At 38.4% G+C, this 24,843-nt stretch overlaps 1 protein-coding gene and 1 long non-coding RNA gene across 2 annotated transcripts; one reads left to right on the top strand and one right to left on the bottom strand.

Moving 5' to 3' along the window:
• Positions 1-4,365: 4,365 nt before the first annotated feature.
• LOC138058161 (uncharacterized) lies at positions 4,366-8,944 on the bottom strand. The gene is made up of 6 exons (XM_068904058.1): positions 8,853-8,944; positions 8,480-8,564; positions 7,858-7,974; positions 7,354-7,459; positions 6,901-7,020; positions 4,366-5,508 (listed from the first exon to the last, which is right to left on the bottom strand). The coding sequence occupies exons 1-6, from the start codon at positions 8,920-8,922 to the stop codon at positions 5,371-5,373; spliced, it is 636 nt and encodes a 211-aa protein (XP_068760159.1). The 5' UTR covers positions 8,923-8,944; the 3' UTR covers positions 4,366-5,370.
• LOC138058162 (uncharacterized) lies at positions 6,226-14,364 on the top strand. Its single transcript, XR_011133812.1, has 4 exons — positions 6,226-6,271; positions 8,856-8,959; positions 11,950-12,054; positions 14,012-14,364. It is a non-coding gene; the product is annotated as an uncharacterized lncRNA (long non-coding RNA).
• The last annotated feature ends 10,479 nt before the right edge of the window (positions 14,365-24,843 follow it).

A 24,843-nucleotide genomic window follows, 5' to 3' on the forward strand; every position in this document is an offset into this window, starting at 1 on the left:
CTTGATGGGTTGAGATTTTTTGGGAATTAGCATAGTATTGGTAGGTAAGATGCCAAACGAAGCAAGTATTTCACCAGCTGACTCCTGATGTGGTTCTCATGGCTCCAAAACACTTACTTTGTATTCATTCATCGCCTCTTTTGTCGTTACGATTTACAGGAAGGTCAGCGAGTGTGAAAGCTAAAAAAATCGCCGTGTGGACTTACGGTAAACCTCAAAATATTACTAATAATGATAATAATAATAATAATAATAATAATAACCGTTTTTTACGTGTCAAGTGTATTTAGTGTCGAAGCTCCAACTGGGGACACTACAGAAGATCAACTCAAATCAAATCAAAGGTTTGTTTTTGAGGAGAGAGGAGAGGCCGAGCACCTGGAGAAAAACCTCTTGTAGCAGAATTGAGAACTTACATGTGACATCTGGGAAGTCTGAGAATCAAACCTGGGCCACCTTAGTGGTAGTGGAATGCTCTCTCCACTCTACTCCCTCTCGCTCTCTACTCCCTTGGTAACTGTTTAATTTCATGTTAAAGGGACACCTCATACAACAGGGAAAGTCAGCATAATTGCGGCAGCCTTTTGAAGGCAAAGTGTACACAAAATTCAAAACTTTAAACGTCTTTATTTCAATCGATGGAAATGGTATTATAACATTGAGAAATTTTACTTTTACAATTCAGCATGACGATACTAAAAACTATTTATTTAAAATCCTTATCAATTATTGTCATATTGCTTTTTTTTCTCCCTTTTATATTTTCTTGTTCTTGTGTCTTTCCTTTTCCTTTTGCCTTTCGCTTGTACTTGTGAGGAATCTGTTGCTACAGAGTACAAAAGACAATGGCTATTAGTTTTTTGAAGTTGTACTGCTTTACCATTATGTTTTTCTTTATCATCCCATTAACTCCTTAACTGCCCCCATTTATAGTGAATAAAATCATCTGGCATTAGACTGAGAAAAGACTCACAACTATGAGTCAATGGGTTGAAGGGGACGATCATACTTTTTGAGCAGGTGTAGAGGGTGTTTAAGGGATGAAGTTATCATTAGTGATTTACACTTAAAATGTTAATTCAGCAAGCGAGACCAAAATAAGAACCCCATGCAGGTTCCTTACATACCCCCAACTGTGGATTTTCCAGATGATGCTTCAAAACAAGGCAATGCAATTTGAGCACCACATTCCACTGAGGCAGTTTTCAAGGAAGCTGTGGTATGAGATGGTTTGCAAGACGAATTGTCTATATGGACCACAAGAAAAAACAGTATTTCATTATCAAGTAGCAGAACCAAATCTGTAATAATAAGACAGAAAATTTGGAAGTAAATAGTATTGTTTGGGCTAATGTTGCATTATTAAAACATGTTTAGTTGGTCCTAAATGTTTGAAGTAACTTTACCTTCCCTGTACAAAAATAAATTATAGTGCAATAAAGCTAGGGAACGGTTGCCTTGTTCTGAAATTCAAACAAAAATATTATTGAAAATTAATTAAGTTAATACTTAATTGCACGTTGATAAGTTTTAATACAGTGCTAACTTTAGGTACTGTTTTCTGTTAAAATCTAAACTGTCTTCATATGGCTTTATAAGAAACACAAACTAAACATAAGAGTTTTCAGTGTTGCTGAGTGCCTTACCCTGATCAATTTGTGTCACAGTAAGATATGTAGTACCTTTTGTCTATCTAAAAGAATTTCATAATTCTTAAAAGAATCATTCCCACTACAATGCAGAGTCTTAACCAAAATGTAACTTGGCAGCATGCATTTTCAAGGTAGCTAAAGTTGCATGGTTTATTGGCTTACCATTGATTGTTTCTGAGAGGTCCTCTCTGTTTGGAAAATTCGCCAAAAAAGAAATCTGGAAGAAAAGGCAGCAGAAGGGAGGGATGCTATCCAGATGAAGTTCACCTGGACAGCAATCCTCCCCCGATAACCTATTGATGACACCCTATACAAACAGGTCTCAATTACATCATTTATATGGCTGCATCAGGAAAAATATGAACATCTAAAAAAATTTAACCATGATGAATTTGCTTGTTTGTTTGTTTTTATGTTGTGAGGCGATAATATTTGTGCAGGGGTCAGTTGGTGACTTACTTAGTAAGATAATGTTTCCCAAGAACGTGGAGGCAAAGTTCCTCGCTCATGAAGAGCATGGACGCAGAGGACCTGGCTCGATTGGGAACCTAGAAAGCCTAATGTTATGCTCCCAAGAACCAGGAGGCAAAGATCCTCGCTCACGAAGAGCATGGACACAGAGGACCCGGCTCAATTGGGATCCTAGATAGGCTGATGTTATGCTCCCAAGAACCTGGAGTCAAAGATCCTCGCTCACGAAGAGCATGGACGCAGAGGGCCTGGCTCGATTGGGAACCTAGAAAGCCTAATGTTATGCTCCCAAGAACCTGGAGGCAAAGATCCTCGCTCACGAAGAGCATGGACACAGAGGACCTGGCTCGATTGGAAATGCCATTAGCTAAGGATTGTTATTATATTAGTTTCCATGACTAGTTGGATCTTTTGGTGTGACTTGTGTTTGAACCTAACACAATTTAGAACTGTTGTGGAATTATTCTATGTTTCTATTACGCAACTATTTTTGCACTCGATTGAAAGCACATTATTTACATCGTTTTTCAGTCCCACAGGTTTTACGATTTCAGCGGGTATTTATGATGGATGCTAAACCATCTCAGGCTTTGGCTGTTGTCTTGGACTGACTGACACACTTGGCCTTAATCAGGAAAAATTTGAAAATCTAATGAAATTAAAACATGATGACTTTGTTTGTTCCGTTTCTTTTCTCTGTTGTGATGGATTGCGAAAAAATGCCAGAAATGTATACTATTTGTGCAGGGGCCAGTTGGTGAATTAGTAAGATAACGTTATGCTCCCAACAACCTGGAGGCAAAGATCCTTGCTCACGAAGAGCATGGACACAGAGGACCTGGCTCGATTGGGAACCTAGAAAGCCTGATGTTATGCTCCCAAGAACCAGGAAGCAAAGATCCTCGCTCACGAAGAGCATGGACACAGAGGACCCGGCTCGATTGGGAACCTAGAAAGCCTAATGTTATGCTCCCAAGGACCTGGAGGCAAAGATCCTCGCTCACGAAGAGCATGGACACAGAGGACCCGGCTCGATTGGGAACCTAGAAAGCCTAATGTTATGCTCCCAAGAACCTGGAGGCAAAGATCCTCGCTCACAAAGAGCATGGACACAGAGGACCCGGCTCGATTGGAAATGCCATTAGCTAAGGATTGTTATTATAGTAGTTTCCATCACTAGTAGGAGCTATTGGTGTGACTTGTGTTTGAACAGAACACAATTTAGAACTGTTGTGGAATTATTCTATGTTTCTATTACGCAACTATTTTTGCACTCGATTGAAAGCACATTATTTACATCGTTTTTCAGTCCCACAGGTTTTACGATTTCAGCGGGTATTGATCATGGATGCTAAACCATCTCAGGCTTTGGCTGTTGTCTTGGACCGACTGACACACTTGGCCTTAATCAGGAAAAATTTGAAAATCTAATGAAATTAAAACATGATGACTTTGTTTGTTCGGTTTTTTTTCTCTGTTGTGATGGATTGCGAAAAAATGCCAGAAATGTATAATATTTGTGCAGGGGCCAGTTGGTGAATTAGTAAGATAACGTTATGCTCCCAACAACCTGGAGGCAAAGATCCTTGCTCACGAAGAGCATGGACACAGAGAACCTGGCTCGCTTGAGAACCTAGAAAGCCTAATGTTATGCTCCCAAGAACCTGGAGTCAAAGATCCTCGCTCACGAAGAGCATGGACACAGAGAACCTGGCTCGATTGGGAACCTAGAAAGCCTGGTGTTACGCCCCCAAGAACCCGGAAGCAAAGACTCTCGCCCACGACGAGCATGGTCCCAGAGGACCTGGCTCGATTGGGAACCTAGAAAGCCTGATGTTATGCTCCCAAGAACCAGGAGGCAAAGATCCTCGCTCACGAAGAGCATGGACACAGAGGACCTGGCTCAATTGGGAACCTGGAAAGCCTAATGTTATGCTCCCAAGAACCTGGAGGCAAAGATCCTCGCTCACGAAGAACATGGACACAGAGGACCTGGCTCGATTGGGAACCTAGAAAGCCTAATGTTATGCTCCCAAGAACCTGGAGGCAAAGATCCTCGCTCACGAAGAGCATGGACACAGAGGACCTGGCTCGATTGGGAACCTAGAAAGCCTAATGTTATGCTCCCAAGAACCTGGAGGCAAAGATCCTTGCTCACGAAGAGCATGGACACAGAGGACCTGGCTCCATTGGGAATGCAATTAGGTAAGTATTATTATTATAGTTTCGATCCGATGCGAGACAAAATGAATTTAGAGAAACTCAAGCTGCTTCATTGTAAATTTTTAGAAACTTATATCATGCTTCACTTAATCAATATAAACTTTGAATGCTTGCCTATTCTCACTAAGGATACATCTCCCACAGAAATACAATAAATTATTACAAACAACAAAATGAATGATAACAACAATGCAATGAGTAAGAACGAAATATGAGTGACCAAAGGTAGCTAGATTGTAATGGAAAGTTGATTGACAGTCGGTCAGTCAGTCAGTCAGCCAGCCGAAAAAGCACGCCAATCCCAGTTAAAAAGCAACAAAACTCATCGAACACACTTTTCTAATCTCTGATTTCCTTTACTTCTTCTCCCTTAAGGTCCAGGGCTCGAAATTAACGAAAAAAACCACTCACAATTTTGCGTTATGATACGAAAATTTAGTCGCAATTTCGCAAATCTTAGTCACAAAATCGCCGCGCTGCACTGTGTTGTCAGCGGTTTAGCAAAAAAGATGAGCACGCAATACTTGTGTGTAAAGAAACCGCTGAAAATGGCGAATGATCGAAGGATGGAGCTGTGCACGTATAAACATCGCATCGCAGAGAAAATTCACAGCGAGAAACAAAATAATTTTGTCATCTATATATTTATTTATTTTAGCAAAAGAAGCCGCAAAGTGGAAACTGCTAACCTTTTTGTTTCGAAAGAGCGAAGGTTACAACGAGTAGCGAATTTGCGACTTTTCCATATATTTTAGTCGCAAAGGGAAAAATCTAGTCGCAAATGCGAATGTATTGGTCGCAATTTCGAGCCCTGCTTACCTCTGAATTGTTTAGAGCCACTTTCATTTCCTCCTCAACCTTTTTTGATAGAAAAAGAATTGGGGTGTTATGAAAAGGAAGACCTAAAGCCTATTAAGTTATTCTTTAAATTGAAAGGGTTACTAAGGGCTGCTCTTTGAATGCAATGACAATATGAAACAAAATTAATAGTGTACACACAATTATAACCATTTTCAAATTCCTGTCAAGTACTTACTCGTTCAGAAATGTCTAGGACCTCATTGGTTTGCAACCTGTCTGTGTGCATAACAATGGTTGATCCCCTTTGGATGGTGAAGTATAAGGGCATATTATTGGATGACCCTACCCAGTCATACACCTCCTGACAATGACAAAACCACAGGAAGTTAATTAGAAACAGTTTTCGCTATAGCTGCCTTGCTTTGTCGTTATCATATTATGAATTACTGGAAGCGAGTATTTGCTTTTTAGTTTCTTTCTTAGACTTATACAATAATTAATGTTGTTTCTTTTTCTTTCTTCATGTCAGCAAGGATGTTACCCAATACCACCTTACAAGAACTAAGAAATCACCAGATACCACCTTGCGCTTCTGGTTTCTTCAAATTGGGATTGCTTCATACAGAACCAAATGTTTGCTAACTTCTTTGACCTTGTGTGCATATGCATGACCAGCCATTCTGACTCCTTGGGTTTTTGCCCCTGGACCAAAATCCTGCCGGGCAATTAGCCCATTTTGATGTATTTGGATTGCTATAGCCGTAAGCATTACTTTACTTTAGTAGTGAAATGAACTTATTTGCATGAGACTGGTTAAATTAGCCTTCTTTTCTCTAAATAATTACATAATTAATTAAGTTTAGTAAAATATCTGCAAGTGCGAATTCTATTGAATAGTTTGAGATGTCCAACTCGTACCTTTTTCACTTCAGGAGTTAATAGAGAAAAGTAGATCTTTGTTTTAGAGCAGGGGATTAAAAATAATAATCAAAGAGCCTTTTCATTTTATAGTCTTACATTATATATTAATATTTTTGTGATTTTATTGTTTTCAGCAACACCCAAATACTCCAAACACAATCTGTTATGGCTGTTGTCATGTCTGCCATTTTGGATATCATGAGGTATGAACAACTACATGTAAGAAGCAACAGTCACTTTCAGTAACCAGTATATATCATCAAGTTACTCCTTAAGGACAGTGCCTACTAATTCAAAGGTATTTTTGGCCCGATTTATGATTATGCAGGAAAGGTAGATCTTACCAGTTTTATTGAAATCCAATAAGAAAATTGGGGGTAACCATGCATTTTTCAAAGATAATTCATGAACAATATTTGTATAAAGCTCTGAAATACAAAGCAATGTATGGCGATCTTTCTCAAATTGAAGCTCAATTCTCTCTAACGAATGCATGGTTATCCCCAATTTTCTTTTTGGATACCAAGAGAACTTACTAAGGTCTACTTTCTCTTCATAGTTTTGACCCGTGCAAAAATATCCCTGCAAACGATAGGAAAGCCGAGTATCTGGAGATGCGCAGAACGTATGCGCAATAACTGTAGGCACTGTCCTTAACTTCTTTATGCATGGCAATGTTCAGCTTACAACATTAGTTGGCGTATTTGAATCTGGTAAACAGTAGTGTATTGATCTTCAGGCATTATTAGCTTTTCAAAGTTCATGATTTAATTCTCCCACATTATACAACAAACAAAGTTAATATTTTATAATTATTCTCTATTTCTCTCACCTGAAAGAAGGCAGTATCCTTAAAAAGCCGCTGCATCCTCTTTCCATCATGAGTTCTTATGATTATTTTTATCCCAGAATCTGGTTCTTCTGTGAGTCTTTGTTCCCTTTCCTTTCGTATCTGTTTGTTTCCAAGATAATTAGCATTGTAAAAATTACAGGCCCAGTAATAGATTAACTAGATTTATACATCACATTACTTTTTGCAGTAGGAAAAAATTTCCAGCGCACGAGAGAAAAGCTGCAGCATGTAATGTTTCAAGAATCTACCCATTTCTGAGAACATAAAGGAAACTATCGCTGCTGCACATTCACTAGTGTGGGGTGTGAAATTTGCTAACCATTTTCTGCATTCACATTTATAGTGGCAATTAATGAAGTCTTTTTGTGTCATATCCACTATTTATATCATTTTTGGTGAATTGTAACTTTATGGAGGAGAGTTCTCGCTAACCTTTTCTTCCTTCTGTTGTTCAATTGCGTCTCCTCTGTCACTGGTTTCTGCCTCCTGCAGTTCTTTCTCTTGCTGACCTCTTTCTGCTCTCCAATGTGCCCGTTCCCTGTCAAGACCACAAAATTAATGAAAGTGTGTAAACCATCCTGGAAAGTACAATGTACTTAGCCACATTGCTCATCAAAAGTTTTCTCTATTTTTTTCTGTACAGTGATAAGGTCTTTCCTTTGATTTTTTTTTCTTAGGTATATTATTCATACTTATTTGTTATGCATGTGTATATATATTTAGGCTATTATTTACAAATTGGATCGTCATAACAGCTTTCCTCACAAAACAGCTTTTTGTGCTTTTCTTTTATTTCTATCCCGTGATAAGGACAATCATATTAGTACCAAAATCAAGTTCTTTTTACCATAATTATTGGAAGCACCGTGCACCTAAGGCTTTTGATATTGTATCTTCCAGTAAATGCATTTATCAATAAATAGATTTGTTAATTACCTTTGCTGACTGAGGTCGTGGATTACATTTAGTGCTTCTCTTTGGTCACTCCTTTCTGACTCCCGCAGCTCTTTCTCTTGCTGAGCTCTTTCTGCTCTCCAGTGTTCCTGCTGTTCCCTGTCAAAACCACAATAATAATAATAATAATAATAATAATAATAATAATAATAATAATAATAATAATAATAATAATAATAACACTTTATTTACATGCGTGTCACCTAGGAGCTAAAAGCTCGTTTAAACGCGAATGTGAGTTAGGATTTTATTGAAACAAACGAGCGTACGAACTTTTTCCTGAAGGATACCCACAAAAGTTGGAAGTAACCTTTTGGGAAGTAAATTCAAAGTGAAAAGTGTTGAAACTATTCAGGGAATTAAGGCGCATGTCTCACCAAAAGTTGTTTCTGTTTAAACTAATAAGGTCTTTTCTTCTAAATTTTTTACTTATGTTTTATACATAATTATGAGTTTTGGCCTACATTTTCAAATTGGATTGTTATGTAGCAGTTTTTCCTGCAAAACACCTTTTTCGTGCTTTTTAGTCCATGATAAGGACAAAAACATTAAGACCAAAATAAAGTTCTCTTTTACTAGTGCGAAGCTCCTAATAAGGAATTACCTTTCCAGAGTGAGGTCATGGGTAAGGTTTCTTGCCCTTTCCAGTAGTTGCACAAATGCCACATCCTGTGCATCCAGGTCTGTTTCTGTAGGGAAAGATGTTACCCAAAATGTATTAAAGAGAAAATGTTGGTAGATAATAATAATTCTAAGAATTACGGTGTGTTTAAGAATTTGCTGGAGTTTGTTTGTGGGTTAATTAACATACTGGTTTGCAAAAGCTACCTTCAAGCTGTCATCATAATGTAAATGAAACATTCTTGGTTGGTAATGCTGATCACTTTAGGCTTTGACTTGACATTAGTGGGTTAGTAGGAATAAGATGCATGCAAACAGAGTATCTGCCAAGTACTTGTATGTGTACTTTTCCTCACCAGAAATTTCTCCTACAAATGCTGCATTGCTGCCAAGTGATGGAACAAGGCAGATGATCCTCTCTGCCATACCACCTCTGCCATATTTGTCAAGGACTGAAGGGAAGGTAAAGACAATAATTCAAGTATATATTTCAGCAATCAGTTTAGTTTGCCATGATTTTTTTTTGTCTTCTTTAGTGAGGAGCTTTGGTGTAGTCATTCCTGGGTAGTCATGGATGGCAGCATGCCCAAATTATTTTTGTCTTATTTGATTATTAAATCCTAGGGCAGCAATGTATGTTGCAGGTCATTTAGTTTTGTTTTTGTTTTTTTTGTTTTTTGTTCTTTTATTTTCATTCATGGCAAGAAATTACTGAAATTAATGTTTTGTTGGACATGTTTCACACTGCACTTAAAAAGAAAACAACAAACATAGTATTTGAGGTAGAGGTTGTTAAAGATGATGTTGTTAGCAGTGGTGGTCAAAAGTAATACACTCTGTTTTTACCCAGAACATAAAAAAACAGTGTTAAGAATATTGGTGGTTTAGACCTTGTTGTGTGAGAGTTACAGATGTATGTAGGAGATCGGCAAATTGCACAACTTCTCACGTCAAATGAAAACTGTTCCTCGGGTAATCTTGACTTAATTTATGGTGTTGTTGTCTTTATTAACTTTGCAAGTCATGTGCTAAACATGCTTGTGACAAGAAAAACCTTGTTTTTAAAGAAATACAGTACAATTTTAATACATACCTTTTTTGCCATCATCAGATGACATTTCTGCCACCCAAAAGAGCCAAAGATGTTGATTTTCAGAGTTTACTACTCTATAAAGAAGCCTATTCAAGATAAAGTCCATTGTGAACAAAGTGAGCGTGATTCACCATACTGTACTTAGCTCGCTGGAAGAATGCTGGCAATACAATGCCTAAATTGCCTGTATGCTTTAAAGTGGTACTATGACGAAAATCGCATCTTTCTTATCTAAGCCATTTTGAAACATAAACAAGTAGTCTGCGTGAGAAGAAAAATGCTGATTACTTTTTTCAAATATCTCTTTTAGTTCCAAAAAAGAGATGTCTTAACCAATTTATATCAGAATTTTTTCATTTTTTGCAGTAAGATTCTACTAAATGTTCTCCACAATATGAGCTTAACAGTTCTGTTACCATAGCATCATACTGGGTTCCACACCTTCCCCATATTATGAGCTTTTCTGGCCACCTTTGGCGTTCCATTTGGATATTTGCTAACAGCACTAGATATGCATGATCCAGCAAGCATATAAATATGTTAGCACGACTTTGTAGCGTTGTTTAACATTTCAAGCTGAAAGTCATATTGAAATCAAGTGGGTGGGTACTGGAAAAGAGTGAGTTGCCATGAGAACATAATTTTTTAGAGCCAAAGGTGTGTTTCCTGTAGAACTATTAGACTACCAAGTTTCAATGGTCTGCCTTGTAAATTGGCCAAGGTAGCTCTATTTATATACTCAATATAATATTAGGTTGAGTGTATGATGTCATCAGTCATGTCATTTGCATATTTTACCCATTTTTCTAACTTAAATATCTCCGGAACTAATGAAGATATTTGCAGACGGTAAATGGCGTTTTTGTTCTTTCATGGAATTCTATGTGATACACTCAAAAAATCAAGGGGTAAAAATTTGATCATAGTACCACTTTAAACAGAGTTTAAACTGAACTTGTGTATTAAAAGAGGTTGCAAGTACATTTAGCAGTTGACTCAATATATATGACTTCAATGGATAGAATTTTAAGAATTTTAACTGCATTGAGTTTGTTTATACATTGCGCTACTTAAAGGAGGACTTGTTTACCTTAAAATATTCTCCCTTTTGCTGTGTAGGCCTTTCTTTTCATTCAGCAGAACAATCAGCATTGCCCTGCAACTCTCACGTGCCTGCCAGCATAACTAATACACACAAAAAAGTAAAGTTAAAACACAGGCAAACGGAGGTTCAGATTTATGGGATTCTCGCTAATATTATTAATTTTATTTCAATAAGGCCATATATATACCGGTATATATCTTGATATAAATATATATATATATATATATCCAAGATAGATTTAATTACTTGGGGGTATCATGGAGTTAGAGAGTTATACTGTTAAAGTAGGTAACAGGTAGGACAAACTGAATATTCTTATTAGTCAGTGTGGTTAGCTCAAAGCATGTGTAATTGCATGTTTAGGAAGTGGTGTCCAATCTGTCCGTAGTGTTTTAAAGGGTACAGGAAAAAAGTGGTGTGGACACAAAATGGAGCCTGGTTGGTTCACTACAAATTGGCAATGAAGACAAATATCAAAGCAAGATTGTTACACTGTAACCCATTAAAAGGGCACCACACACTAGTAGTCTAATAATTTATAGTTCCACAGTTACTTCCTTACCTTGAAGATCTTGTACAACAATAACATCATCATCAAATGTACTGTGGTGTAGATCCCAAGTATCTTTATAAGAATGGAGTACAATAATAACTACTGTTATTATTATTAATATCTTGTTAATGTAAATTTCAGAGTACTGTAGGTCTACATGAACATTTTGGGTTAATATCAATCTTTGAATTGTAAGTTACTTACAGTCACTTAGAGTATGAAAGTGAGCCGTAGAAGGCGTTTTCCAGTGGTTAGGGTGTTGGGTTTGCATGCGGTTGCCCCGGGTTCAAATCCCATTCTAACCTCTGGTCAGGATTTGTTTCCGGTTATCACCGATTCAACTCTGCCACGCGTTGTAAAAATGGTTGCCTCTCACCATGTTTCTGTTAAATTTGCTTCTTTCAGATTATTAAAACGTGGAGTGTCTGTGAACTAGCTTGATAGCAAAGTGCACATCCAATATAAATAAAGCATTTACAATTTTTTTAATTTTTACAAAGAGGCGGTGACCAGGAACATTCTGTATGTTGCAATTAGGGTCCTTTGCCCCCAATTCTATCTAAACATTGTCTTGAAAGAAACTGTATTGATCAATTTTATTCCCATACAGGAAAGGAGGGAGGGAGTTAAAATGGCAAAAAATGTCATGTTTCACTTAGAAAGAAGTTGCAATTTGTTTTTGTTTTTGTATTATTTGTTCAGTGCTGTCTGAAAAAGCAGAGATTACATCACATGGAGCTTACCATCATCATCAGTTTGTTGCGCTAACCTCTCAAGGTATCTTCTTGTTTCACCTTACAAAGAAAGGTATTGACATTAAGATAAAAAAAAATCAGTGCATATACATATACACACACACATATACATTGTATGTGCGTTCACCCCTGCACTCTTACGGGGACAGACATATGAATGCACACCAGCTCTGTGGGACAGTTCAGAATATGGGGACATGTTCGATTCCTCACAAAAATGTCCCCAGAAGTTGGCATTTAACTGTAACCATACCATACTTCTGGGGACTTCAGGGACTTTTGTGAGAGACAAGACTTTGTACCGTATGTTAAAGATCAATGAAGCCCTCAGAAATCCCACAAAGACAAGACCTAGAGCACAAAGAAATTATATATATGTGTGTGTGTGTATTTCATGTTAAATTGTCATCCATTTAATTATTTTTGTTACTTTTGGAATTCCATTTTGTAATGACAACCAACTGGTTGTTGTCATGGCAATCATCATATGCATGTCAGGCCAAAGGAATTGGCAGTCTGTTTCAACATTACCCTGGTTTTGTCTTTATGTGACTTAAGCTTGGTAAACCCTAGCCACCTAAAAAAATAATTATTCTTCTTACTTCCACCTCTTGGTTGATGATTTCGGGTACTTGCTGCTGTACTTGGCCACCGTGATGGTAGGATTGATGAGGTGGCATTTGCTGTGGTCGTAGTAGAGTAGCTGGATGTCACAGAGGCAGGATGGGAAGTGGTTAATGTAGATTGTGATGATGAGATGAATGGCAAATTAGACTCTGTGGCAAGTCCTGGTGATGGTGGAGAAACTGGACTAGAGGCAGAGGCACCTATAAGTGAAATCAAGATTTATTTTCTAATTGGATGTGGTGCCTTCTAAATACATCTTTGTTTCTTGTTGTTATGTACACTATAAAATGTTTCATGTTTACTTGGTTTGGTAATAATTAACGAACGTGTAGTTTTATCAAAAACAGTTTGGAGTCTTCTGGTCTCCAACCTCTATAGATAAATGTAACTGTTCTCAGGATTGGTAACCAGTTGATTTAAAAAGAGAATGATGATGTAGCAACCACATATCAAGGACTTATAAAAAGTGTGACACAAAAATAAAAACTGGAACATAAATTAGGTTAAGATTGTAAGTTACATTTCCTAAGAGATGTAGTGAGCTTCCTATCATGCTAGTCGATTAAACTTTTTAAACGGGCTGCAAAGCATCTCAACTTCATTAACTTCACGGGTTAGTTGAATAATACAGCCGTGCTTTTAAGTTTTCCGAGACATAAGACTACCCGGCCGCAATTTTCTTCTTTGAGTGCCTTTCTTATAGGAGAACGAGGTTTTTATCAATAGACGCTATTATAGTCTGCCCTGTAAATGTTGCTTTTGCAAAGCACCTTTATGCCCTTAGCGATTTTCTCTCCTGTGAATTCGGTTACCTTTATAACTACGCATTACAGCCCTTCATTAGGTGAGTAAGGGGCATTTTAAACTTGTGGTATTGTTTTTTACTAATGTTTTGTCACAAATACCTGGCCTATGTCGCTTTAAATACAGGAATAACTTTTTCGACTTGGATCTGCCCAAGAGCTTTAAAATTTCTTTCGCCTCGGGAATACCGGTGCAGATTCTTGTCAGTTGGCTTCCTCGGCTCGCGGACTTGTATAAACGTATCCTTGAATGAGGGAAAGACAAAGGAATCTGTTGATTTTTATTGTTGCTAAACTTGACATTTCTGTTTTGTTTAACAGTATTTTCAATTCCTGAAAAACCGAGCGTTTTTCGCATAGTTAATAAGGTCTTACTCGAGGAAATTGGACTATCTTAGTTTAGAAACTGACTAACCTTGATAAATCTTCACCTCTAAGTGCAGGGAAGCTACTTTGGATGAGTTCTCGCATTCGCCGACCGCTCCAGTTTGCAAAAAAAGTCAGCTCTTTCACGCGTCCATCGCGGTTGAGCTTGTCCCATGCTCTTCCCCTTGGAATTGATTTTGTCTTTGTTTCTAGCCAGACGAATTCACGGGAAGTCGATCTCCTAGGTGCTGGAAGATCAAGCTCAGAGTCAGAGTTACTCAAGTTGCTGGCCATTTTCAGTTTGACGAAGATCAACTAGCTGGACAAGAGAGTGTGGTTTGCGTTGAAGGCTCTGGGAATTCGTGATGAGGTGTGGTTGGTCTGCTATATGTCAAGTGAATTGCAACTTTTTGACGAGGTCGCCTTTCATTTGTAACCGGAATTACCAGCAGCGTATTTCCTGGCAGCCAATTGCTAGCAACATCAAGCTGTTTTTGTCACTTTGGGATGCTTTCAGCCATTGTCAGTAAGTTCAGATGAATTTGCGTAAAGGAAGCCTTTCTTTAGCGGTTGTCGATCTTTTTCTTTCCTTTTTTTTTCTCTTTTTATCATGACACTCTAACTTTAATTTCCGGCGACATGTCACCACTGGTGTCTTGAAGAACGAAGGTTAACAGATACACTTTAGTCACAGTCAAATGTGTAAGCATTCTGGAATTTTTAAAGTTTTGGCGTTACTAGAATCCAATAAATTTTCAAATAATAAAGGACAGGGTACCACAACTAGAACAGAAAAGTACAGCCAGACTTCACTTTTTTTATATTCCCGTTTCTTCTAAATTTGCGTGTAATTGAACTATATCCTTGTTGTATAGTCAGGAGCCCACGAATACACGGGCCCCTGATATAGTATAGATAAAAGGTATAAGTAAGAGGGAGCTCACAATCATAAGCACATATGGTTTCCTCGTGAGCTTCCTCGCCAGAATTTTAATATTACTGTAATTATGACGAATTTTGTAAAACATCTGGCGAACAAAATAAACTAAACTGAAAACTGAAACTGAAAACTATATTGGTGGAATATTAGGGTTGCCATTGTAAGTTTTCATTTACTCCGCAATGTTGTATGATCGAACAACAGAAATAAGAGAAAAATTGGCAATGAAGCAGGGAGTAAACGAGCTAAACTGCATATTTTATTGTTGATTGTTTTTCTACGAAAAATAAGTTTTGTAATAAAGTGAGTAGTGCAAGTTGATGTTATCCAACATATCACAGTAATTACGAAAAGAAATGGCATGGTATTGATAACAGGATACTCGGATATACCTAAGCTATATGTTTTTTTATTTGAGTTTTCTGTGCGAACTGTATTATTAAGCATAGTCAAAAAGTCAAATGCTCTAATAAAACGTGTTTGAAAACAGTTAAACGACAAAGTCAGTATATTGTGATGCTAAGACCGGCAAGAAATTTGTGATGACCTCGTTTAATCCACTCCACATCCTTTCATCCAAATACACTTGGAAGTCTTCCTTGGAAATTCCACACCGTTGTTTGATGGGGCCCTTTAAAACTGCCCATGCCGATTCAGCTTCCTGCGTGTGGACCCCAGTGGCTGGGTCCACAAAATTATCTGAATGCACCACGATCCTGTGCCTTGAAACGAGATTGGGCAAATGCTGTTCTAGGTTAGTATAGGCCCCCCAGTCATCCGTATGTACTTCGCTTCCAGGCAGAAGACACTTTGCCAGTATGGGAAGGAGAGTGGCACGGTCTCTCCTTTTTACAACTTCATAGTAACCTCGGGATGGTTGGGTATCGCAACAAAGTACTCCAAACACCCAGATGTTTGTTCCTCGTCTTCCTCTGTTATTCTAATTGACCAAGAAAATGCAACAAGATATCCCATTGTTAGTGAACTTAGTGGTGTCAAGAACAAAACGAATTACTGTATGAATATGTTTTACTCAACACAGGCATTCAGAATGCCGTGGGTAATTTTCATTATTTCAGTTATTTTCTGCAAAAAGTGGTGAAAGAATCTAACCTTTGCCTTGTGGTTAAATTTGCTTTCGTCACACTTTACAACACATCTTCCACCGAATGGGATGATGGGATTTCTCCCGATATCTATGGAGCACACGTCCTCCAAATTCCGAAAAACTGTACAAACTAGATTGTTATTCATGTTCAACATGCGAGCCGTCTGTTTTCTACTCTGATCCATTGACCATAGATAAATTAGCAGCAACAACTCTCCAAGAGAAATTTTAGGAAACTTTGCGAAAAAGCTGTTGGTCCTGATACTTCGCTTTTTCCTGCAAGTGCGACATCTCCTGCAAGAACAAGGAGCAAAATTCAACTGTTAGTCTTTTCCCTTCTCTTAAATAACATCATAGATCCCGCGGATTGGTCATCACACTTTGGTAAAAACCAGGAAAATCTTTGAGTTGATCTACTAGACCACTTTCAGAAATAGTTACTCTATTTGCGAAGACTAAAGTAATCATGGTCGGTTTCCTGCCTCATGACAATCTGTGTATTTTTTATATGCGGGGTTCCTAGTAGTGCGTAGGAACGGAAGCATATAGCAATAGACACATTGCATGAGTGGCCCTCTATTATATAATTTAGCCATGGCGTATTTGTTAACTTATGGAAGATCCATTCTGTTCACTATTCCATTTACAAGACTTACTGTACGGTTAAGTCACAGGAGGCTAATTTCTGATCCTCCACAATGCACGCTTACCACTGAAATCCATCAATGTGGTTAGGTTCTCGCGATACTAAATCCATGCCATTATTACATGTGCCGCAATGTAATGGATTGGCCAACAGTCCCCGATTTTGCAGCCATCTAATTGTTCTTGACGTTGATCCGTTTTTCAATCTGCCAAAAAAATCCAGATTCATACCGGAATACCAGTAAGCTATCTTCTGCTTTTGGCGATCTTCGATAACGCGCGGGCGCCGGAAATTCCCTAATATGAACTGTCTTAAAAGTCATATCATTGACGTAAAACAGACTTACGCAGGGTACAATAAAACCTACGCCTAATCCCAAGGGACGAATGATTGAATCCAATTCGATATCAGAAGGCGCAACCTCACCATGCGTAAAACCGAAATTGGCAAAATAAATATCAAGCTATTGGCTCAAAGTTTAAGGAAATGCAAACTGCGTTTTGTATTAAAGTGCCACTACGATGAAAATTTTGCATGTCCTTTTTTCTTTAGAAAATAGACGTACTAAATAGGTATCATGCCAATTTTTATCGCAAAATTCCCACGGACAGTATGATTATTGTAACGTAGTTTTTCGGTTTTCGCTGTCCGCCATTACTCGGACGGCAAATGACCGTGGGCAAGAAAAAGGGTTGGGTCTTGCTGGATCGCCTGGGGTCTGACGTCATATGCGCAACGCTCAAAATAAACGCGGCTAATTTCCCATGCCATCTATGAGATGTGAGAGATCGCCGAGTTGCTTTTTGCAGATATTATATACAATACTCCTTGATCTACTTGTTCGCTTTGTCAAACGCCCACGAAGCGATGTGCGTATGACGTCACGAGCCAAGTCTTACGTGAAGACCGCTTACAAAATAATCGCAGGCTTCTCTAATGCCGTCCGAGTAATGGCGGACAGATTTTTAGCGGTTTTTGGCTGGATATTTCCCGACTTATCATCATCATCATCATCATATCATCATATATCTTATTTACCCTCGGATTTCTAGAGTAGCTGGGTGTAGCTAATATCTCCGAGCTTTTTGCCTCCCAACCATGATACATCACAGAAGACAGACCACAACACCTGGAACTACATGCCCTACTCGTTCCGTCAAGTGTGCGGGTTCTTTTACGTCCCACAGGATTATGAACATTGAAGGGGTGTGAGATGGGACCTCCCGCTTATCGTCCTTATCCGAGAAGACTAGAGAGTCTAACCATTTGCATTTACAAAGGCAGCTTTTTCTCCTCAGTTATTTAAAGACCCTGAGGGTTGGTCCGGCCGGAGTTGAACTCACAACCTCCCGCGTGACAGCCCGTGCTCAACCAACTCAGCCACCGCTTACAAAATAATCACAGGCTTCTCTAATGCCGTCCGAGTAATGGCGGACAGATTTTTAGCGGTTTTTGGCTGGCTATTTACCGACTTATCTCGCTTCTATCGTTCCAAATTTAAATGCATTGTATTATTCTGAACATATTGAGAGAATTGACGCTGAAAAAATTCAAAAAGAAAACCCAAAATTTTCGTCGTGGTGGCACCATATTTTCTCTTATCGGGTCCTTTTGAGAAGAAGGGGTGGGGCTTAAAGAAATTCCACGTTGTTTGGTACTTTACCGCTGATACAGTTGGATTTTATGAGCTCAGTCTGGTAAGGATCCTCCCTTCGTCAAGTCCATAACTTACTTCAACCATTTCATTTAGAAGATGAGTTTGATTTACCATTTAAAAAATCTAAAACAGAGGTACTGTTGACTTTTGGTATAACCAGAACTGATTGTTCTGTTAAAGGGGAGAGCATAAACGTTGTGTGGTACCGCGTGAAGTGGTTGCGAAGTGTGCGTTAAGGGATAGAAACCATTTTCTGATCTCATAAGCCTATATTGCTTTATGTAGTAAAGGCGGTGGGCATAATGCCTGAGAAATGGACTGCTTAATGTAGTGACAAGAATTATCTTTTTCGCAAGATGCAAACAAAATCAATTGCGTAAAGTGAAATAGTGTAATGATATCAAGATCACTTGATTAAAGAAAATTTGTCGGACAGAGTTTGAAGACATTTTCTGTGTCGTAAAACCTAAATGATGGAGCGACTTCCCTATGACCGTGAAAAATAAACGTAGAAGCAACATAAACAACAATGCAAAACATTTAATTGGATTATCAAACACAAACAAACGATCGCGAATTTTCATTGGCTTAGCTGACGGGGATGCAAGAAACGTCATCTCTCCAGTATATTTCTGGAAAGTCTAGCTTTGACGCCATTTGAAATGCAGTTGTAATCGGGCAATCGCACTGCTTACTACCCATATGAGGAGTTTCCTCAGCGGGAATAAGGAGGAGCTTCGTTTCAATCTTACCAAACATTGGTCCGTGAAAACAAATTGCAAACACTTTCAAAGTCACACAAAAGTCGGTCCATCCTGTTCAAAAACAGCTAACGGTACTAAGAGGAGAGGAAAATTTATCGTGGAACAAGATACGTAATTTCAAGGTTTGATTAAAACTTGATTATTACATAAAACTTTGACTTTCTTGCCGGGTTTGACCTTCACCACGGTATAGGCACATGTTTGGGAGGGAGTCGATTGATATTAGGGTGATTAGCAACAGAACGGGATCCTCAGTTGACAAAGCAAGAGTGTGCAGAATAGTCTGGATTTTTCTCTTGTCTGACCTAATATGGATATTCTTCCGCGCGTGCCGTCGCCATCTCCAACTGGTGCATTTATGTTAGCATAAGGAATGGGCAGGCATCGCAGGTTCAAATAGCCAATTTTTGGCTATAAGAACCCTACGGCGCATGTTCTCCTACATAGAGTTTCCCAGAGCTTTGGGTCGATCCGAGGCTCAGGTGACAAGAATGCCTGCTCTGTTGCTGCGGAGCGAGCGTAGATAGCGTGCAGCAACATAATCAGGATTTAAGAGGAATATATTACAAGAATTGTCGAATTCATCACTTTCAGCCAGAATTCATTGCATTTAACCGGAGTGCACAGCGCCACTTTTTACCAGAGTGCATTGCGCCACGAACAACACGAGGATGTCACACCGGCGAGCATACGTAAGATAAAACGATGTGACAGAGATCGTGATTGACGTACACAACTCTTGCTTTTATTATTAATGCAGTATGTGAAAGTATGCAAATCTGGACGTTTAGTTATGACCACTTAATTTTAAATTTAGCATGTCATTCCTTAGCTGTTTCGCCTCCTTTGTCGAATTCTGAAATAAAAAGAAATCGTTATTACTAAAGCTTGTATAATTAAAACAAACGAGAAACGGAGAACATCCAAACATAGCTAAGTCTTAGCATTTTCACACATCTTAGAAGTTTGTGCGTCCTAGAGGACGCTTTTGGCGCACCACAAACTGAGAGCCTCGAAAGCTACTACCTCAAGACCAACCAGAGTTTGTAACATTAATTAGCCCCCCAACCCACAACCCTAACCATAAACCCCCTAACCCAGCACTCCCCCCGCCCCCTTGAAATTCAAATACGTTTTTATATGAGGTCAATGAACTAAACCAATGCAGTGTTCAGACAGAAAATCCTTTGAGGTGGAAAGGGTGCTCTTAAATCTTGGTTGGTTTTGTTACACCCCATGATTTAATTGACACTACTTTAACAAATAACGGTTAATTGAAGTCTTGGAACGCGTAAACTATGTCACCATCAACAGAATGTTACTATCTTTTAGATACCCTAGTCATCTTATTCTAAAAAGCGCATTATGAAGTAAAAATTAAAATCTGGTTAACTTAATGCAAGGCTTGCCTTGCTACGACTACCACATCTTTCAAAGCCTTGGACATAGCGCAATCGAAGCAGGCCTTTCTGGAAATATAACTTCCACCTTCTATCCAGTCTTCTAAATAACGGCGACGCTAGCTCGTTTGTATTTTCAGGCGACAATGGTGGCTATGTTATAAAGGAGGCTTCAGAGAGAGAGTGTGTTGGCACCACCTTTAATTGTCCCTGCATAAAAAAATTCTATTCAAATACATCTAAAACCCGCTGGTAACAACCTTGCATTTAGAAATTTAGCCTAAAAAGGTTCTTACATAAATGGTAATTAAGAGAAATTTCGTAAATAGGTTCTTATTTTCTGAAGGAAAAAATCACGTTGTAGATAGTAGAATTTAGTGGTATTCGGCCTTCGTCCCCGATGCAGCAGCCAGTTTTTCCCTATACGGGCCCTTACAGAAAATTTGAATGAAAGTTAAATACAAGATAAAAAAAATCAAATAAAATGACTACAATAAATCGAACAATCACATGAATCTTCAAGCCATTAACATGTACACATTTTACTGTTAAAATTCCTTTCCCCATTACAACTTAAAGTGAACAGATTAAAATGTCGTCCCTATGGCAAGACGTATTAAAGGTGCGGAATGCGGACCAAAGATACTATTTTCTGTTAATAACACATCATCATCTCTAGCCTAAAGTAATGCTCATCTTGCGAAGAGGATGTAGAGAACTCTAAATGTTAACTTATCTTAATTGCTAACTTAGAGTGCGTACGTTATAGGTATCACGCTTTTTAGATAACCAACTGGTTGCTTCCTGCCAGTTGGGGTTCTTAATCAGTTCTTAAACGAAGCATCGTTATCATCATTATCATTAATTTTTAGATTTTGAAAAATAAGAACCTGTTGCAATTTTTAGGGTGAACAGGTTCTTGTTTAGAAGGGGCCTAGCTAACCAATTTTAGGTTTACAGATTCGTAGTTAGGTTCTTACTGGTGGACATGGGTTTTTCTCTGTATTGCTGGTTTCTGTATCGTGTCAACATGTCTCTACTTGATTATTAGGCCAATTCCTTTCTTTTCTGCGTAGATCAAACTACTATTGTAGTATTTATTTCGAGGCACTTTGTCGTCCTTATCATAAGGAGACTTAATGAACCAGTAACTACGCGATTACGGGTCGCTGTAAACTTTTTACATCGTCAGTGGTAAGACTTCCAAAAGTATGGATTGGTAAGAAAACTCTACAGGATTGTAAAATTAGAAACTGCGCCTGTTTATTTCTAGCCATAAAAGATCACAGTAAGTTACTAAATGTATTCTGGGTAAGGGGCTGCTTTCTATATTGGGCAGCCACATTCACGGTATTATGCTAGCGCCTCAAATTGCTAAAAGTATAACATAGTGATCGCCAATGTCAATTCACTGATTGGTTACCGTACCAAAATTATAACCTTCGTCGACTGCCACAAAATTCGTTCCGTCTCTTTTTACCAAGTTGAAACGGCCCCGCAATCTGTTATTCGCCTGTGATGCAATGTCTTCTCTCCGGTGGTATTGCCCGCATCCCCTTATTGAACATTCTTCCATTAATTCAAGTGGGCGCGACCAGAGTAGCACCACCCCTAAAAGTTTGAAGAGTACGGCGTGCAACCCCGCTGATTTCATAGGGAAGTCTCTCTTTCTCCTCTCTCCTTTCCCCCACCCCCTTCCTCTTCCCACCCAAGCAGAGCGACGTCTTTGCACAAGACGTACTGGATATGCGAGATTATCGCTAGGATACAGACAGCAATCAATGCACACTAAAGACTGCTTGGAATAGTAGCCTTTGATTTTCGCTCAAGTGCACACTACTGACAAATGCCAACGACATCCGAGAGGAACTTAAGTTTCTTCCTTAGTTTATGTATACGTAGTGCGAAAGGGAGGAAGCACTTCTTTTATAGCTGACAGTTGCGAACGACCTAGAAAAAAAATTATTGGCATTTACGTTTTTAGCACTGAGCAGAAAATATAGGGTAACGGGTTCATTGCGTGGCGTACACAAGGTGAAAGGTGGGGGACAGCATAATGTTAGCTGGGCTTAAAGAGGTAACATTATGCTATAAACAAATAATAATAATAATAATAATAATAATAATAATAATAATAATTACAACAATAATAACAATAACAATAATCTTTATTATGCTTTTTTTGGTGAACCTGGTTGATCTTTACAATCTTGTAAAGGAAACATATAGTGTTTAATTAATTATTAGTGGAAATGATGTGCGAGCAAGGAAGCTAAATGAACCGCTTGGTTATCTTGTTAGATCCCTGGCTAATTTAGGTTCTAGATAGCAGACAAAAGGCAAACAGCAAAGGGAAGGAAGAACTCAGTTTTGTACATGTAACATGTTATCGTATGTTAGGTGGTCACCATAAAAGAAAATTAGTTCATTTGTTGTTCTGACAGTAAATAACGTATAATTTGCTTCGGAAAAGCAGACACACTTTGTATGAGTATTTTTAAGTGACCTGGAAGTTCTTTCCAAATAGCGGTTGCCATGAAATAAATTTATTGTTTACCTTAGTTCGTACGTTCGGCTTATAAAGGTTATGCCTGGCTGCATATCTTGTATTGTAGCCATGTATATTACTAGCATATTGACACATGTTGTCGAGAACTTCAGGAAAGAGGCCTTTATGCCATGAATGCGAGAATTTCAAAACTTGTAGAGGATAAATATTATTAACTGGTAAAAGGCCTAGTAGATTTAGCAAAGGTTTGGCTTTCACTGTTTCACTACCAAATGATTTGGCAAAAAATATTAATCTTAAAATATGATTTTGTTTCACTTGAATTTTTCTTATGTGTTTTGTATACACTTCCCCAAGCTAATATGCCATAAGAAATATAATGATGTATTATGTTATAGTATATTTGTCTTAGTCGTTTAATTGAAAGGTAATACCTAAATTTCGATATTACTCCAGTGTTTCGAGATATACGGGAACAGACAAAAGAGATCTGGTGTTTCCAAAATTTTCACAATATCAGGTACACGGTCCAAGCGTTCTCTTTAGACTCATCGTTGCACTCATAAGTTTAACTTTGGTCTGCTAACGCATCTTGTGGTAGCCAGCCTACGGCATGCACCATATCTCAATTGCAAGTTTAAGCTCAGCAGTTTACCATGTGTTAAATGAAGATAAATTTTGGCAAAGAAATGTTTCATTAATTTTTAGCCTCTTTACGGGCACCCACAATACGCGTGTACGATTAAAGAGTGTTAGTCAATTGCACGAAACTTAGTGTTCTCAATGCAACATTTTAAGTGAAGACACTCTCCTTTAAACAGACCAAATGTAGATTAGTAATAAACGAAAGAAAGAAAAGAAAAAAAAGGCAACAACCAACCATGAAACCTTCTTCTGCCTTTTGAGCTAGAATGATCAATAGACGTATGACTAATGTTGGGGTGATAGTTTATTCTTGGTGTAGTTTTTATTTTAACGATAACCGCCCGAGGGGGGGGGGGGGGACTCCCATATAAAAAGGGGAGGGATGCTCGTCGTAAATTTTAAATTAAAACCCTAAAGGAGACCAACCAGGGCGTGGCTCAGGCTTTTTTTTTACCTCAAAAAGAGTAAATAAAGAGAATTTAAAATATACGTAGTAAATATACACTTTCATATTTCTTCGCGCGCAACCCTAAAGGAGACCTTCACGGCTACATGAACACCCTAAGTGAGACCAAAATCCGAAATTTACACCCCTAAGGGAGACGACGAGCGTCCCTCCACTTTTTATATGTGAATCCCCCCCTTCCTCCCGGGGATAGCTGTCGTAGGCTTATCGTACATTACCATGAAAAACAAGAAAGATATAAAGAGTTCCATCAACAACTGTCAAATGAAAATCGCGAGGTTCTTTAAACTTTGATTTACACCAGGTTTGTTGGTTTACAGTTTCGCAACGGTTTTCGTTATTCACATACAGCAATTTTCACCTCAGTTGCGTCGCACTTAGAGATACCTTTAACCTCCGAAACGTTTTCAATCTTAGGAGATGAGTTTATGCACAAGAATGCTCACAAGCGGAAAGAAAGCGCTTTCATCGCAAAGTGAATTCCAGACACTGTCCAGATGTTTTAGTTCATTTCCGGCCGCGTGAAACTTATTTGAAAGGCTTCGGAAAAAATTAGGAACCGATTCGCCACACAGACTTGACACTTGATGAGGTTATTTATGCATTGGTCTTTTATAACATTTCATTTCCTTGGCTCCTTTCATTCAACGGTTTCGGATATTATTATTTGTAGAGTGACCGAACTATTTCATCGGTCAATCCCTTTTTTCGCAGCTTTTAAAGCCATCTGTCCAATGAGGAGAAACCACAGGGCACAGGAAACTTGACAACATTCCATTGCATTTACAAGTAAGCTATTACTGTCCTCTTTGTTGGAGTGACTCGGAGCTTCTCGTCCAGTCTTTGAGAACCTAGCTCTTTTATACAGCCATATTACTTCAACTGTCTAACGTCGATTAATTGCCGAATT

This window comes from Montipora capricornis, chromosome 7 (genome assembly GCF_036669925.1).
Source record: "Montipora capricornis isolate CH-2021 chromosome 7, ASM3666992v2, whole genome shotgun sequence".
NCBI lineage: Eukaryota > Metazoa > Cnidaria > Anthozoa > Scleractinia > Acroporidae > Montipora > Montipora capricornis.

Excerpts from the sequence above, each read along its gene's own strand:
- LOC138058161 (XM_068904058.1), bottom strand. The coding sequence starts at position 8,922 with ATGGCAGAGAGGATCATCTGCCTTGTTCCATCACTTGGCAGCAATGCA. Across the intron at positions 8,565-8,852 it reads ATTTGTAGGAGAAATTTCTG|AAACAGACCTGGATGCACAG; the intron begins GTGAGGAAAAGT and ends CTTTCCCTACAG. Across the intron at positions 7,021-7,353 it reads AACAACAGAAGGAAGAAAAG|ATACGAAAGGAAAGGGAACA; the intron begins GTTAGCGAGAAC and ends GGAAACAAACAG.